Source organism: Panulirus ornatus, chromosome 23 (assembly GCF_036320965.1).
Source record: "Panulirus ornatus isolate Po-2019 chromosome 23, ASM3632096v1, whole genome shotgun sequence".
NCBI classification, from domain to species: Eukaryota; Metazoa; Arthropoda; class Malacostraca; order Decapoda; family Palinuridae; genus Panulirus; species Panulirus ornatus.
This window is the reverse complement of record NC_092246.1, coordinates 21,666,484-21,682,752: the sequence shown is the minus strand read 5'-3', so window position 1 is coordinate 21,682,752 and position 16,269 is coordinate 21,666,484. Positions and strand designations below refer to the sequence as shown.

The 16,269-nt window shown below is 40.5% G+C and overlaps 2 protein-coding genes across 2 annotated transcripts in view; one reads left to right on the top strand and one right to left on the bottom strand.

Annotated features, from left to right (window-relative positions):
* Nucleotides 1-523: 523 nt before the first annotated feature.
* Nucleotides 524-10,947, bottom strand: LOC139756892 (ionotropic receptor 21a-like). Its single transcript, XM_071676783.1, has 14 exons — nucleotides 9,707-10,947; nucleotides 9,393-9,545; nucleotides 9,108-9,191; nucleotides 8,105-8,259; nucleotides 7,665-7,791; nucleotides 7,099-7,215; nucleotides 6,803-6,911; nucleotides 6,475-6,669; nucleotides 5,297-5,454; nucleotides 4,714-4,839; nucleotides 4,052-4,176; nucleotides 2,764-2,950; nucleotides 1,455-1,616; nucleotides 524-973 (listed from the first exon to the last, which is right to left on the bottom strand). Exons 1-14 carry the CDS (start codon nucleotides 9,806-9,808, stop codon nucleotides 842-844), a joined length of 1,932 nt encoding a protein of 643 aa, XP_071532884.1. The 5' UTR covers nucleotides 9,809-10,947; the 3' UTR covers nucleotides 524-841.
* Nucleotides 10,948-12,555: 1,608 nt separating this feature from the next.
* Vps52 (vacuolar protein sorting 52) overlaps nucleotides 12,556-16,269 on the top strand; it is a 35,782-nt gene continuing 32,068 nt past the window's right edge. Inside the window, exon 1 of the mRNA XM_071676781.1 lies at nucleotides 12,556-12,579. Within this exon, the coding sequence (XP_071532882.1) occupies nucleotide 12,579 (1 nt within the window). The 5' untranslated portion in view covers nucleotides 12,556-12,578. The remainder of the gene's footprint in view (nucleotides 12,580-16,269) is intronic.

Sequence of the window (16,269 nt, the reverse complement as noted above, 5' to 3'; positions counted from 1 at the left end):
GAGCGGGGGGCTGGAAATCCTCCTCTCGTTTTTTTTTTTTTTTTTTTTTTTTTTTTCCAAAAGAAGGAACAGAGAATTGGGCCAGTTGAGGGTATTCCCTCAAAGGCCCAGTCCTCTGTTCTTAACGCTACCTCGCTAATGCGGGAAATGGCAACTGGTTTGAAAAAAAAAAAAATATATATATATATATATATATATATATATATATATATATATACACACACTGATGATATGACTATCACACCAGTCCGTCATAATTTTGAGGTAATTCCACTTCAGTGTTACTAATGCTGCCCACTGACCGGCAATGTGCCCCAAGGCCACAATTTGTATGTCCACTTTAGGATAAATCCTGTTCCAGTCTGTCGAGATCCTGAAGTGACTGTGGCCATTACTTCTTTCCAGTTGTGTAGGAAGGTATTAATAAAACCACTTGAACATAGAGCTTTACATGACACTAACACTACTTGCTACAGACAGCATTAAACAGTGGGTCCATTACTCGATCCTGATGATCCCCAAATCCTGTCTGCCACTTGGACAGGTTAAATTGTTTCACAATGCTATCTGTATTCGACATCCTTATAAAACAAATTTATGGTTATTGTACTTGTTCTTACTGCTGCCTGAGTGACGTCCATCATGGAGGCTGTTATTGCTCATGTTCGTTTCACCTCTGATGGACTGATATCTTGTTTTCAAGACTTGTTGACATTAGTGTTTTTGCTGTTTTACCGTTAGTTGCTAAAACACGTGCTCCCTGCTTCATCTTTCATTTTGTTCTTGTGTGAGAGCAGAGACAGGCTTTCCAGCAAGCGGATCGTCGTATTTCTTTAATGGGTTATTTAGCGTTACTTGCCTTGAATGGTTGTCTCAGGGTTGAAGGCTCATTTGCGGCGCAAGCTGAAGCTACCTCCGCCAGCAGCAGTAATAGTGCGAATCCTAGGCCCACACCCAACACCAGGAATGCTCCCTAACACAGTGAATAAAAATAATCAGTTGCTTCTGTGCAAAGGAGAGGCTTTTGTTTTATTTTTTAAACAATTGGTTTACTGATGACTTTTATGGAGTCATGTCTTAGGATTCTTTTGCATGGTTAGGGATACGTATCAAGGCACGGGCATAGTCTTTTCAGTGATTTATCATATATCTTGAAAACCGTAATCATCCCAGGATTACTATACCCATATATCTTTGTAATGAGTCATTTACTGTTACTTGGTGAGCTATGTGTACTGTACATTTTTAAGAAAATAAAAATAGTTTTAGGGTTTGGACAAGAGGTTATCTGCCTGTAAACTCAAGGACCTGCCGATTCAGCCTTCGACCGCTTGCATACGCGTTTATTGTTTTCGTAATTCTCCTCAACATCTGTAAGTTATACGTTGACTGACATGAAATTTATATGTCATGTATATATCAGAGAGACGAAGGTAAAGATAGCCTCATCTGACCTGTATATGCTGGAAGGTGAGGGGTTGGACGCCGTCAGATAGTGTTTTGTTTGAGTCTTTGGCTAGGCTGAAGCTGGCACTAAGGTTGCGACTTTGCTCCTTCTTCAGTACTTCCTGGAAGAACCTTTCCACCAGCCCGCCCTCACGCAACCTCTGGATTGTCTGCATCAAATAACCAATGGTTTAGAATATCTCGCTTGTACTGAAAATATAATGTAAGTGTAATGGTAATATGTTCCGTTATAACATCAAAATCAGAAATTTGTAGGACCTGGACTTTACTGTATTTTTTTATTGTGGATTTTTTATTTGAAATTACATGTAAAAAGTCTAATTAGTTGTGCATCGAGTAAGTTTGGTCACACCACTATAACTACTTTTCCTATGTTAATGGATAGTGTCACAATACTTGTAAAATGAATAGGAATATTCGATAATAATGCTAAAAACGTTTTTCTGGTTTCCGGATTCCTGATATGTGGATTTTTAATGTACGTGTTACTGTTCAAGTAATAGTAACATTTGATGAATCACTACTTCGGGCTGTATTTAGAACAGGAGAATGATTCAGTAACTACAAGTGCTCACTAATGTTTTACCTCGAGTTACAAAATGGAGCTAAGAGAAAACTAGAAGATGGTATTATGATCTCACTGAGGACAGTGTCTTGGAAAGAAGGGCTTCGTAATCGGTTTAACTTCACATTTTGCCTGCGGGCAAGAAACATTTGACGATGCTAGTCTAACCATTCCCTTTTATCATACGGTATCTTGACTTCATTGTGCATTTGCTACTACTTCCCAAAACGTGTTCCATTTTTCTACATCATCGTTAAATGGATACCTAGTCAAATACAGAGGAAAATTAGCCAAACGTCCGGTTACCGGGCGCCAACTTCCACGGCTGTACGTCGGGTCAAAGACTCACGCCAGGTTTTGCGACGAGAGTATTGACCATAAATCTCGAAATTCCCACATTTACCTCTACGGTCAGATGACGACAGATTTCTGCATATCACGACGGATGTGTGAATTGTGACATGGTGAATTTCACATCGGACCTAAAGCTATGGGAACTGGTGCCCAAGTAGCCGAACCTTTAGCTTCGTCGTAAAAGAAAACAGAATGCAATTGTAACTGAAAAGAATGAGTAGACATATTTACATCACATGTGACTGCACGAAACAAGAAATGTAAAGGTGTAAGTACATAGTGCGAACTACAAATTGTTCAAGTAGATTGAGTAAGCAGATATTGACTACATATACTGTGAATGTACCAGATTACTTAGCAACGGAAAGACTAGTGACCGTGTCGATGGCGGACTTGAGGGGGGAATTCCTCTTCAGCATTACGCCAACGCCGAAGGGGTTGATGCACTCCTCCAGCATAAGCCTGACGGAGGACTGGCCCGCACGGTTGGTGAGATAGGTTTGTTGAAGGTACTCTAGGTGCTGCATGTTTTCAAGCAACACCCCCTTACGGTAGAAGACCCGTCTGTCGGGAAAGGCAGGTGCTACACGTCAGGAATATAATAAGTGACAAAGTCCACGGTAATATGAACAGTGCACCACAGTGTCGAGAATCATCAGGTCATTATATGTGGATAATGCGCAATTATTATTGAAGGTTATACTAAAAAGATGTAGACACAAATAAAGAAAAGAACTGTGCCAAAAGAAAACTAACGGAGAAGAGAGGCCTTTAATAAAGCGCATGATAGAAACGTAAAACAAACAATCGGAAAATAGAATGTGTACTGAACCCCTTGAGCCCAAGTCGTCATATACAAGGGTTGTAGTGCCGTACTTATGGGTTTAGCATATATGATGGTTATGAAATCTGTATAGTTAATCCTTCAACCTTTTGCAGATGGGGTTGATACGAACGATGTAAATATGTAAAAGATACGAACGATTTGAATCTGTAAATACAAAGTAATCATAATTATTATTGCTGGTGCATCGATGATATTGGGTAGGTTTGCTGAGTGGCGGGTGACAAACATGTAGGCTGGGGTTCCTCCTAATCTTCACTTTACTATATGAGTGATGACGTCTTTGTTCTGTTTATCCAGTTTTGTGATGATGCCTGCTTTATAGATCTTGTGTGCTTCCTAACCTTTGATAGATTAAACCTTCTAACCTGTGTAGGTTAGGTTTAGAAATTCCTAACCTTTAAACCGTTAGTTAGGTAAATAAGCTCTTAACTTGCAGAAGTGTAGCATGGTTTAACAAGTTTCCAACCAGTGGTAACTTGGGTAGCCTAAGTTAGGATGAGGAACTCTTAAACTATGGTTGCGCAATTTAAGAAATTCCTAACTTTAGAAATGCTAGGTTAGTTAACATCAAGAAATTCCCAATCTGTGGTAGGTTAGGTTAGATTAAGCCCCATAGCCTATGTTAGAAAAGGTGGTAGGTTAGCTGGAGTTAAGCTCCTAGTCTGTGGTAGATTAAGTTACGAATAATCTAGGTACAGTTATCAAAAACAAGGTCAATTAGTAAACAGTAATGGGCTAGCCCTGGATCTTAGTAATTGGCCACTGAGCACGGTTAGTGCTCCTAAGACAGATGTCACGTTAAAACTTTTGATTTGTACCGGAGAAACTGCTTGACGTCACTGAAGCGATAAAATTTATTGGTGAGGCGTCGGACGTGCTGGTTGGCCGAGCCTCGGAAGATTGCGCGCCAGAAATCGCTGTAGCCTCCCACCTGCAGCCCGCTCTGCGACACGGAGTTTCATTATAGTCTTGAGAACGGTGGTACGACCCTTTGGGTATGAAGGTGTGCTCTTTGACACAAACCTTACGTGTCAGGTCAAAGGCAAGTCACCATACCCTTAGGTCATACCGACATGCTTTAGGTTAAGCATCAAAAATTGGAACTGTTGTTATCTGTTGGTAATGTTCTCCACAAATGCAGCAGTTCAATGATAGTTTTATTCTACAAGCTGTCTGTTACACAGGTCTTTTTACAAACCATAACATCAGTTTTTAAATACAGTAATCTGGGAACGTAGGCTGCACTTCGGCCAGTGATACAGCTAAACTCATTATATGTCCTAATTCACTGTAAAGTAAATAACGTTTGATACATTCTGTCTGTAAGGTAGGTAAGGCATTTAGGATAAAGGCTAGTAACATTATCCTATAAATAATGCATTGAATTCTGCAGTAGATGCTATGATGACAGACGTGATTATAGAAGCAAGTTGTACGTTAAAGGAATTTCAAATCAGAACTCGAGATATCAGGGCATCACCTGGACGATTTGGCGGATGGAAGTGTAGGGCTGCTCCAGCTCCTTGACTGTCATGAACGCTGTCAGGTTGCTCGAATAGAACACCGTCACCACGAACCCACACATCATGATGAACCCCACCACCACCTGACGAGGTACAGTCTGTTGCAAGAACCTTCACCTCATCGCCTCCTTTAACATCTGTCATTTACCTCAAGCATGACACCATTCATACATGTTAAGATATAAATGTCATTATATTACTGATCACAAATGAAAGACAACATATCCGGGAAAACGTGCATGACACCAAATCGAGGGTACGAGATAGGCCTACCCACTGGCTCCTCTGGCCTGTCTGAAAAAAATATTTCTTCAGCTAAAGCCGTGGGTATTTCCTCAGGAATGTATTGCTTATCAGTCAGGAAACTGAATATGCATTTATCCACATTGTACGTACATGTAAAATGCGAGATATATATATACTACAGTACATTATTTGAAGAATATCTTTTGAGTTTTAATTTATCCATATAGTGTTTTATAGGAAAAAGGAACTTTATACAATAAGAATGTCTAAAATATGCTATGGGCGACAGAGTACCTGCATCGGCGGGCGTGTAGGCTGAGGTCTGGCCTGGTTACAGAACTGACCCAGGATGATGAGGAATGCTGACGAAGTTGAGTGTATCTCCTGTGGACTCCGAGCCACGACCAGTTCGCTCATTAACCGCACCGCCACCGTCAGCAACACCAAGCTTGCTGTCAACACCACCACAACCAAACATAATTTTTTATGAAAAAGTTATACTTCCAAGAAATTCATTGATATGAAAAAAAAATCAAAGAAATGATAATGGCTAACGTTTATGTTGTTATATGATACCATGAGGATATTATTGTATAAATCATAACTTACCATGTGTTATTATCATATTGATTTATTACCTCCCCCTTCGTAATATGATGACATTTCAGGTAGGTTTCCAACAATGGGGCGTTAGCACCCACCAATAACGTGGCTAACGGACAATAATCACATCCAAATTATTATATCCACGTAGGTGGTGACATAAGAATTAGCGACTCTCCTTGTGGGAGGAGGTGGGACAATCGAGGCAATTGTACGGGTCATCCCTCGACTCAGTGACTTGACAATTAGGCTTGTAATGCGGGCAGAGAGAGCAATATGTCTGCGCATCGTAAATCCATCCACGTTACTTGTATGGACAGTTATTTACTTGTGGTAAGCCCCAGCCGCTGATGTATCCCTTCTTTCAGATGTTCACGAGAAAATAAAGGGTTGGACTGAGGGAGTGTACAGTCGGGAAATATGATGTGGTTATAGTTCACAGAGATGTGTAGGTTTTACTGAAAGTGTATGGGAAGTTGGATGCATAGGTATCTTTGTTAACTTATCTATATATCCCCGGCAGACTGGTTGTCGACGGTTGTATTTGCAACGTTTTATTTAGGGGAAATTATCACTTTCTGATGTTTTGTTTTACAGTTGAAGCATTCAGTGTGGTATTGGTACGAACGTAGACTTTGGTATCAATTGATGAGTCACTTCGTGTGTAAAGTGGAAAAGTAAGAAACACTTTTATAAGCCTGCAAGTGCATGCTTCACTTGGCCAGCTTTGCGTGGGTTGAGGATGTGTTTGAGGGCTGTCGCAGAAGCTGTGTCTAACTAATGTACTCAAGGAAATTTGGGAAAGTGGAGTAATGGTAGTAGACACGTAGACATGTAGAAATTTTGTTATGGTTGATGACGGGCCTGACCCGTCATTAGGATCCAGACGTGAAGGGTGAAGGGAAAGGACACGGCCATCCAGGAGGGGAGCGGCCGGGGCGCTGGTGTGAGGAAGCAGGCCCGCTCGAAGTCGTAGGGCGTGGTGAAGGTGATGAAACGCGCCCGCTCCTCCGTCAGAAACACGTTACCGATACCCATCTCCGCTTCGTCATTACTCACCAGCCCTGAGGAACGTGTATGGATCGTACCTCTCGCCTTACAACTAGAAAGTCCACATTTGAATGTTACATAATTTATATCCAAGAAAATATACATAATGAGTTGATAATGACTGACTATAATGGATGCCTCCCTTACCTACCATACCGGTGAAGGTGCCGTTTGGCAGGAGGACACCCCACAGGTCTGGCCCTGGCCCATAAAACTCTGGCTGGAAGTTGAGTGCCTGACCCACCGCTTCCACCACCTGCCGAAGTCGGCCCACTATCAACAACCAGAAAAAAAGAAAAAAAAACATAGCTCCCACTATTTATCTCGTGATGAACGTCTGCGTCATAGTGAATATCAATCTTATATGGAGTAGTCTTCAAATTTAGGATGACTTTTTGAGTATTTCCAACCACCGACTGGTATGTGCGGGAATACCTGCCTACCTTGACGTCCAGACCGGAGAGGTTGTGGAGGCGACCATCAGCGTCGGCACTGGAGAATACGGAGGGGGCGTGGTTGACGGCCACCACCCGCACTCCACGCCCGCCCAGGTTTACCACCTGCATCATATTTCACCAGATATATTACGCCAGTAACATTCACTGTATAACAAGAGTGACGATACTTCTTCCTTAATCTATATGCAAATAGAAAAAGCTTCTTTTCATTCATTTGAAATGAACGCGATCGAGAGCTCATGTTACTTTCCGTATGGTCTGCTCCAAAAATTATTGTGATATTTAATCACTATAGATTCGAAAGAGGAAGATATCTTCCAGCAACCGCCACCAGCCTAAGGCACCTGCGTGTCTGGTGTCGGTTTTACCTATGAACAAAGTAACCGCACAATTTATTAGTTGGAAAGAAAACATGAAATAAAAACTGTCTTCCTCTAGCATTCAGGAAGCATTGGGGAAAGTAATGGGGCCTGAAAAGGGTCAATAGCCCGAGCGTTGATAACCTCAGATCGCGGGGAAGAGTTACATATGGGTGGATCTCTCATGTTTACCTTGCTTGGGAAAAAGTTTACATCGGAGACAAATGCGCCGTCTCTCCACAGTGTTAGAAACTGCAAGTTCCTGTTGCTGTACAGCTGGTGGGCGTATATGGCTAACTGGCTCTCACTTCCATCAGGGCTGGGAAACAAGAGGAATTTTTGAATGAAAAATTAATATTCTTAGCTCAAAGGTTCTAATTGTATAGCAGGTCGATGATGATCATCATTAACAGTGTTGGAACGAACTGAAAAAGTTCAGATCAGAAGTGTCTATGTGATGACTGAATCTCTCAGGTCAGCAGTGTTCATGTGATGATTATAAATGGTTCAGGTCAGCAGTGGCCATGTGATAGTTATGAATGGTTATTGTAACATTCGTTTATTTGATAAGAGAAGCTTTTGCCAAGTCTGTGTCATAATAACCTATGAATAACACGGACGCAGACACGTACATGATAAAGACAACGTCTACAGTTTTTTGAAGCTTATACATGACTGCCAGGCGCTGTAAGTCCTCGACGGGTGAGCGGGAAAACATGGCGTACCGCCCCTGCCAATCCCAGGCCTCGTCGTCCGTGTCCAGAAGAGCCGTAAAGTCCAGCAGATTCTATTGTTAAAGGGAAATTATGATTTAAGAAACAGCGGAAGTGATTCCAGAAATAGTCTTTTCATTAGAGACAGAAGCAGCATATGTGACAGCAATTACAGAGAAATAGCCAAGACAAAAGCGTTGGTTGCATTAAGTAATAAAAACTAATATTTTTAGTTACAGTAATAATGATTAGTAGTAGTAGTAGTAGTAGTAGTAGTAGTGGTAGTAGTTATAGTAGTAGTAATGTTTAATAATATACTTCGTAGTGGTATAAGTAATTACTCTTACAGTGGGATAACGTTAGTATGGAAACATTGTAACAATGGTGTAAATGTGATTCCTCGAAAATGAGTAGTTTCAAAATATAATAGGTTAATAGTTCACAGGCATTTTCATAATGAAGGCAACAGCTTATGGGAACAAAACATCCGGGAAGGTTGGTGAGGCAGTACATATGAACTGCCTGTTTTTAACAGAGCTGTTAGGCAGAGAAACATCGCAAGTGAATATAGATTTGAACTTATATGTGAGGTTGGTACCGACATGGTCATCCTTATTACACTGATGTTCACATTCATGAATTTTGGTTGTCCGACAATACTCCTGAAGGTTTTTTCAAATCATATCCCAGTTTCTCAACACCACCAAACAATAATGTTTCCTAAAAAATATTTAGTGACGGAATTAATTCATCTTCAGAGAAGCAAAAAAATCTAAGATATTTGGGAGAGCATTTTCAGAGAATATGAATCGTAACATCAAACTGAATATCAAATTACACCGAAAACCGAATTAAGGACACTTTCCAGTTATTTGTAGGCAATGGAATCACAACTTGAAACTCAGTGGTGGCGATGACTAACCTCAGCGACGATTATGTACGTGTCGCAGCCGGTGCTGCGCCATGCCGTACCTGCGCCGCCTCCTCCGTCAGGAGACATCTGCACCTAGAGGATAGAAGCTTGGGTCACCCTATCATCAGTATTTAGCAGTACATCTGAGCAAGCGATCCAGTGCCTTTAACCTTGCCTTAAACATGTAAAAAACTTTTGCAGGTCCACTTGAAAGGGCAGCTGGTCCACAGTGCCACTTGGTAGATCAACTGGAGCATCATGACCCACCTGGTGGAGCAATTGGTCGTGACCCACCTGGTAGGGCAGCTGGCCAGCAACCATGAGGTGGAGAAGGTGAATTGTGAGGTCGGTAGCAAAGTCGTCAGGGCTGGCCAGGATAGTGAGGGAGCAGCTTAGCTGTCTAATACGCTCCAGCCCCGCCATTGCCGCCAGGCACGACGCCGCTTGCTAGAGGTACAAAAACTTTGGAGAACATCAAACTTCTGTGTCATTATTGTCATTTGCAAAGAATCAGTCGTACAGGAATGTAAGAAAGAAAACAGAAAGCGTTTTTGAAAAATAGAACATGCTAATAATTTGCCAGTTAACATCTAAAACAATGTCTATACCTGCATCTTATAGTGAGAGCGGACAGTCAGCGATGGCAGTGTAGCTGTTGCTCCCAGCACGGCTCCAGCCAGCATGAGCCAAGTATCAGTAAACACAAGCATCTTCCTAGAGACAGACGATTCATACCATAGTGTTTGATAGACGTTATGCAAGGAATGTTCGGGTCTGTCTGCTGGTGTGCAGTGTGACTAGTGTGTAGGTGTGTCCAGGAGGAGAGTGCAAGTGTGACCAGGATCTGTGTGGGTGTGCAGTTGTGACTAGCAGGATCTGTCCGCGGGTGCGCTTCAGCTTGGTACCGGCACAAATTCCCAGCTAGATGAGCACGGTCCAGATCCTCATACCCGTCCTCTGTCATACCCTGGATGAGACTGGTCCAGGTATTCCTTTCATAAGAATAACAGTTGCGATAATTTGATTTAGAAAATTGGGGGAGAACTTTACTGATCCAGTACGTATATCCGGTGCCGTATTGGTATGAAAGACATAGGTGAAATGTAATGTTATCATATACATAAATGCCAGAAATTTAGCCTTGGAATATAATCAACTAATATGGACATGAAAGCATGGATGGAGCACATATTGATGTTCACGTAAATATAAGCGAAAATGCACGTAGCATTATTTGCAATTTTGTGAATCAGGTCTGATGTGATTATTCATAGTAGTATATTTTCACCCATCAAAAAAAAAAAAAAAATCAGTTGGTGGTATAGGAACGGCACGGGCCCGTATTTAACGCCAATACTTTCTTACCAGCGCAGTTATACCGTCAGATAATACTACCTCTGTGCCGATGAATTTCAAATCTTGAAAATGCAACCCAATTACTTCGTGTTCTGGTGATATTCTGAAATCAATTAACGTTAGGTGTGCCGATACTATAGGACCCAACTCTTAGTTTCCGTGACAGATCTGCTCAAGCCAAGCTAAGAGTAGGAGTTCCAGTAGGAGCGGCCGTCTAACTTACCGTGTAGGACTGCGGAAAGCGGCTGAATGATTGCTAATCGGGGTGGCGACACCAGAGCTGCAGCCGCAACCGTAGTGGTTGATAAGGTCAGCGTTAGGGCTCGGCAGAAGTTGGAGTATGCTATTAAGTCATGAAGAGCATAGTGGCCATGGTGATGTAATAATGCATGGCACTGACAGTGGCGATAATTGAACTCAGCCATATTGAATATTGTTAATCCATGTTGAGGCCGGGCATCGATACGCACCTGTTTTCTCAGACCACCTGCATATCCCGACCACTCAGGAGGGCGATCGCCTAAAGGCGGATCCGACCATTATGTCTAGCCCCGGGGTCACCGCAGTGCATCACAGTACGAGGAGGGAACTCTGCATCTCACTTTGGAGCTTTAGCAGAGATAGCGACTATCAAGTTCAAGTCAGCTGAGGTTATCCGTTGATAAAGAGTTGAGGTCAATCGAAAATCAGTGAGCTGATAGGAAGGTTTGTATGCATATAATGCCAATTTAGCCAATAAGCAAACATAACACCGTAAAGTAGGTTTATAAAGCTTGGAAACGGAGTACATAACAGCAGATAATACGAGAGAACTGATGTTGAACATCACGTTATAAATTTTATGGAAAAGAAAAAGTAGCAGTTTGATTAATGTGACTGTCAGAATCTCATAAGGTTAGCTGACTTTTCTACAGCACAAAATGTCTCCACAAAGCCGTTGATGTATTCTAGCGTGATTGGAAACCCAAATTACACTGTCACGTCTTATGTTCAACTTGCGAAAGTTTAAAATTGTTTCATTTTTGAATTCATTTCTGTTTGACATTAAGGGAATAAGCGCACGTTGCAGTAAAGACTGGCTGGCAAAAAGTGACAGTAGATCAATGACGCTACGTTTTTTTTTTTTCTAGATTACCTGCTATAGATACTGCATATACAGGCTTTGCTACCATGTTAGATATAGTTTACAGAGTAGGGATACAGGCTTTGTGTTACTGGCCATTTTCAAAATATGAACACGGCTGCTGATCAATATAGTAGGAGTTTTAAGAAATTTATGATTTTACGATAGGTTTTAGAAGAAATCTGGAAAAGTTAAAACAAGAGAAAGATGTAAGTGAAGAAGACCCATCCCAAATTACGGGAGTAGTGACATTACAGAAATAGTTAAGTCCGCCTCGAAAAAATTGTGAGTGCTATTTTTCTAAGATTTCTTTTCTTCCGAACAGTTGCTACGTTTCTATAAAGAATTGATTGATTCTTGTATAGAGTACTGCTCGCACTGTCTCATATCTGGGGTGGCTTTAGCTCTGCATCCTTACTTGACAGGATTAAGTCGAAAGCGGTCCGACATCATTTCCCCCAGGCTAAACGTCAAAACTTGTCACTTGCCCAGTGTCACCCTTCTTTGACCTATCTATATTTAAGTTAAGGCCCGACCTTGATGAGGACCTATATGCGTAATGGTGACTTTAACGTAAAAAAAAAAAAAAATCCACGACTGGCTGTAGAACAGGAAGTCAGTGAATATATATTAAATCCTTAGACTGAAGAACTGATAGGGCGACACTTGTTTATAAGACAGGACCTACGTAAATACCTGGACATTCCTACCCAGACTCACAAAGATAGTCTGTAATTGGAAAGAATAATTAGAGGCATTACTCAAGCATGTAGGACTGTCACAAGTGATTACCCCACACCAGCATAGAATCCTGAGTACAAGACACGAAACCTGGATAGATTCCCAGACAGAAGTTTGAGAACAGACCCCTGATATTAAAGAGCATTTAATGGTTTGGGTACAATGTTGCTGACCAAATGTGTGACCAAAATTCCGGAAAGTTTGAAGAGTAAAACAAGAATGTTTATAGAAGAAAAGAGGTCCACGACCACGTAGTATGAAGTAGGTGATCCATGCCTTGTTTCTAACTTTGCTGATAGATGGTTAAAAAAATCACATTAGTTGTATCAGTCAAAACAAAATTAAGTGTAAGAGGTGTTTACGAGGAGAAAAATCTATTGCTCAGAAGCTGCTACTAAAGCCATCATTGATGAGAGTTAATTTCACGAGATCTTCATACACCTCTAATGTAACTTGTTTAAGATTTTGTGTAATGCATATATCACACATGGAATTTTACTTCTGAACTGAAACTTTTACATGTATAAAGCATTTGTTCATGAGGGAATGTTTAAACAAACTGACCATTAACAAGAAAAGGAGCCATGATAACATGATAAGATTTTTTGGATCAAGATCTTATTGAGCAGTATAACGTGTTTCCACACATTCCCTAAGCAAACATTGTATCTCATAGGTCAAAGCATTTTTCTGTAGAGGTCAAGGAGATTCATTCCGGTGTATTTCTGGATATAGGTGTTACGTACTTGTCACTTTATATTACCCAAGTAACAGTATCTGAGGTGCTTTATGCATCAGATCAGCTGGTCATCAACCAAATATTTCGTATGATCAAATGATTTTACAAAGATTTAGATATTCCTCTGCCATAAGTTAATGTTTAAAATGTAACTAATGTTACTGGGGTGAATGGCAACATTGCTGCACAACAGCTGATCTATCACAACAAACAAGCTTTCGTGGCATTCTTGGGAATAGATTTTTTTTTTATCTTTTATGCTTGATTCTGATTCTTTAAGGTATATCTTATGAGTTCACAATAATTATGCATATGGCAGAGTCATGTTAGATTGATATAAAGTACTTAGCGAATTTACTTGATGAGCCAGAATGACAGCTTCGCAACATGCTGGGGGTGCTTCGTGTAATAGACAATATGTGCCATTTTTGATGTAATGCTGACAGGCTTGTGGATGCTGATGTTTATCATATAAAGGTAAGATGATTATTCACTTTTAATGGGTCACTTATAAGTATATTTTTTTTATATGATTTTACAGTGTAATTGATAAAATTTCGAGGGGAAAATGACTTCCACGCCCAGTAAGTGCGCTAACCCTCCTTCCTTTATGCAATTTCAAGTAATTTCCTGTGAACAGAAAGGGGTTTTAAGACTGGGAAAATGCTGGGTTGAAGATACCTGGTTTCTTGCAGATATGACACCAAAACAGACCTAAATAAACCAAACCAAAGCAAACCAAACCTTACAACCAAATCCAGTCTGATATAATTTATATAGAGTACATGAAGTTTGGTATAAGTGTGAATTAAGTTTATCTTACTTAGATGAGTATAGTGCTGCAATTGCGACCAAGAATTTGTGAATCACTGGCCAGGGTCAGGAAAGAACTTTCATATTTATCCAACATTGAGTATGTACTGTCTTGTGCACCACACTTTCTCTCTTATTTTTTTCACTCTAAAATCATCTAAGAGGCAAACACAATTCTTTCATGTAGGACTTTTGTTTTCAAACATGCAAAAGTTTGTATTGTGTTAACTATCAGAACTGTTCATTCACCAAATGCAAGAATTATATATATATATATATATATATATATATATATATATATATATATATATATATATATATATATATATATATATATTATCCCTGGGGATAGGGGATTAAGAATACTTCCCACGTATTCCCTGCGTGTCGTAGAAGGCGACTAAAAGGGGAGGGAGCGGGAGGCTGGAAATCCTCCCCTCTCGTTTTTTTTTTTTTAATTTTCCAAAAGAAGGAACAGAGGGGGGCCAGGTGAGGATATTCCACAAAGGCCCAGTCCTCTGTTCTTAAACGCTACCTCGGTAATGCGGGAAATGGCGAATAGTTTAAAAGAAAAAAAAAGAAAAGATATATATATATATATATATATATATATATATATATATATATATATATATATATATTATTTATTTCTTTATTTATTCATTTATTTTGCTTTGTTGCTGTCTCCCGTGTTAGCGAGGTAGCGCAAGGAAACAGACGAAAGAATGGCCCAACCCACCCACATACACGTATGTACATACATGTCCACACACGCAAATATACATACCCATACATCTCAATGTATACATATATATACTCACACAGACATATACATATATACACATGTACATAATTCATACTGTCTGCCTTTACATTCCCATCGCCACCTTGCCACACATGAAATAACAACCCCCGCCCCCCTCATGTGTGTGAGGTAGCGCTAGGAAAAGACAACAAAGGCCCCATTCATTCACACTCAGTCTCTAGCTGTCATGTAATAATGCACCGAAACCACAACTCCCTTTCCACATCCAGGCCCCACAGAACTTTCCATGTTTTACCCCAGATGCTTGACATGCCCTGGTTCAATCCATTGACAGCACGTCGACCCTGGTATACCACATTGTTCTAATTCACTCTATTCCATGCATGCCTTTCACTCTCCTGCATGTTCAGGCCCCGATCACTCAAAATCTTTTTCACTCCATCTTTCCACCTCCCACTTCTCCTCGTTCCTTCCACCTCTGACACATATATCCTCTTTGCCAATCTTTCCTCACTGATTCTCTCCATGTGACCAAACCATTTCAAAACACCCTCTTCTTCTCTCTCAACCACACTCTTTTTATTACCTTACATCTCTTTAACCCTATTATTACTTACTCAATCAAACCACCTCACACCACATATTGTCCTCAAACATCTCATTTCCAGCACATCCACCCTCCTGCGCACAACTCTATCCATAGCCCACGCCTCGCAACCATACAACATTGTTGGAACCACTGTTCCTTTAAACATACTCATTTTTGCTTTCCAAGATAATGTTCTCGACTTCCACACATTCTTCAACACTCCCAGAATTTTTGCCATCTCCCCCACCCTATGATTCACTTCCACTTCCATGTATATATATATATACATATGTATGTGTATGTGGGTGGGTTGGGCCATTCTTTCGTCTGTTTCCTTGCGCTGCCTTGCTAACGTGAGAGACAGTGACAAAGTATAATAAAAAAGATATAATAAAAAATATATATACATATTGCAAGAGGTCACACTGGTGCATGTGTATGAATATGTGTAGTATAGTTCTTTGTGTCTGACCAACAAATGAAAATGTACAAACATTTCTCCTTTTACTGAACAGATAATTAGTGAAAGAGAAGAGAGAGGCATTTGGCCGATTTTTGCAGGGAAATAATGCAAATGAGTGGGAGATGTATAAAAGAAAGAGGCAGGAGGTCAAGAGAAAGGTGCAAGAGATGAAAAAGAGGGCAAATGAGAGTTGGGGTGAGAGAGTATCATTAAATTTTAGGGAGAATAAAAAGATGTTTTGGAAAGGTAAATAAAGTGCATAAGACAAGGGAACAAATGGGAACCTCAGTGAAGGGGGCTAATGGGGAGGTGATAACAAGAAGTGGTGATGTGAGAAGGAGATGGAGTGAGTGTTTTGAAGGTTTGTTGAATGTGTTTGATGATAGAATGGCAGATATAGGGTGTTTTGGTTGAGATGGTGTGCAAAGTGAGAGGGTTAGGGGAAATGATTTGGTAAGCAGAGAAGAGGTAGTAAGAAAGATGAAAGCTGGCAAGGCAGCAGGTTTGGATAGTATTGCATTGGAATTTATTAAAAAAGGGGGTAACTGTATTGTTGACTGGTTGGTAAGGTTATTAAATGT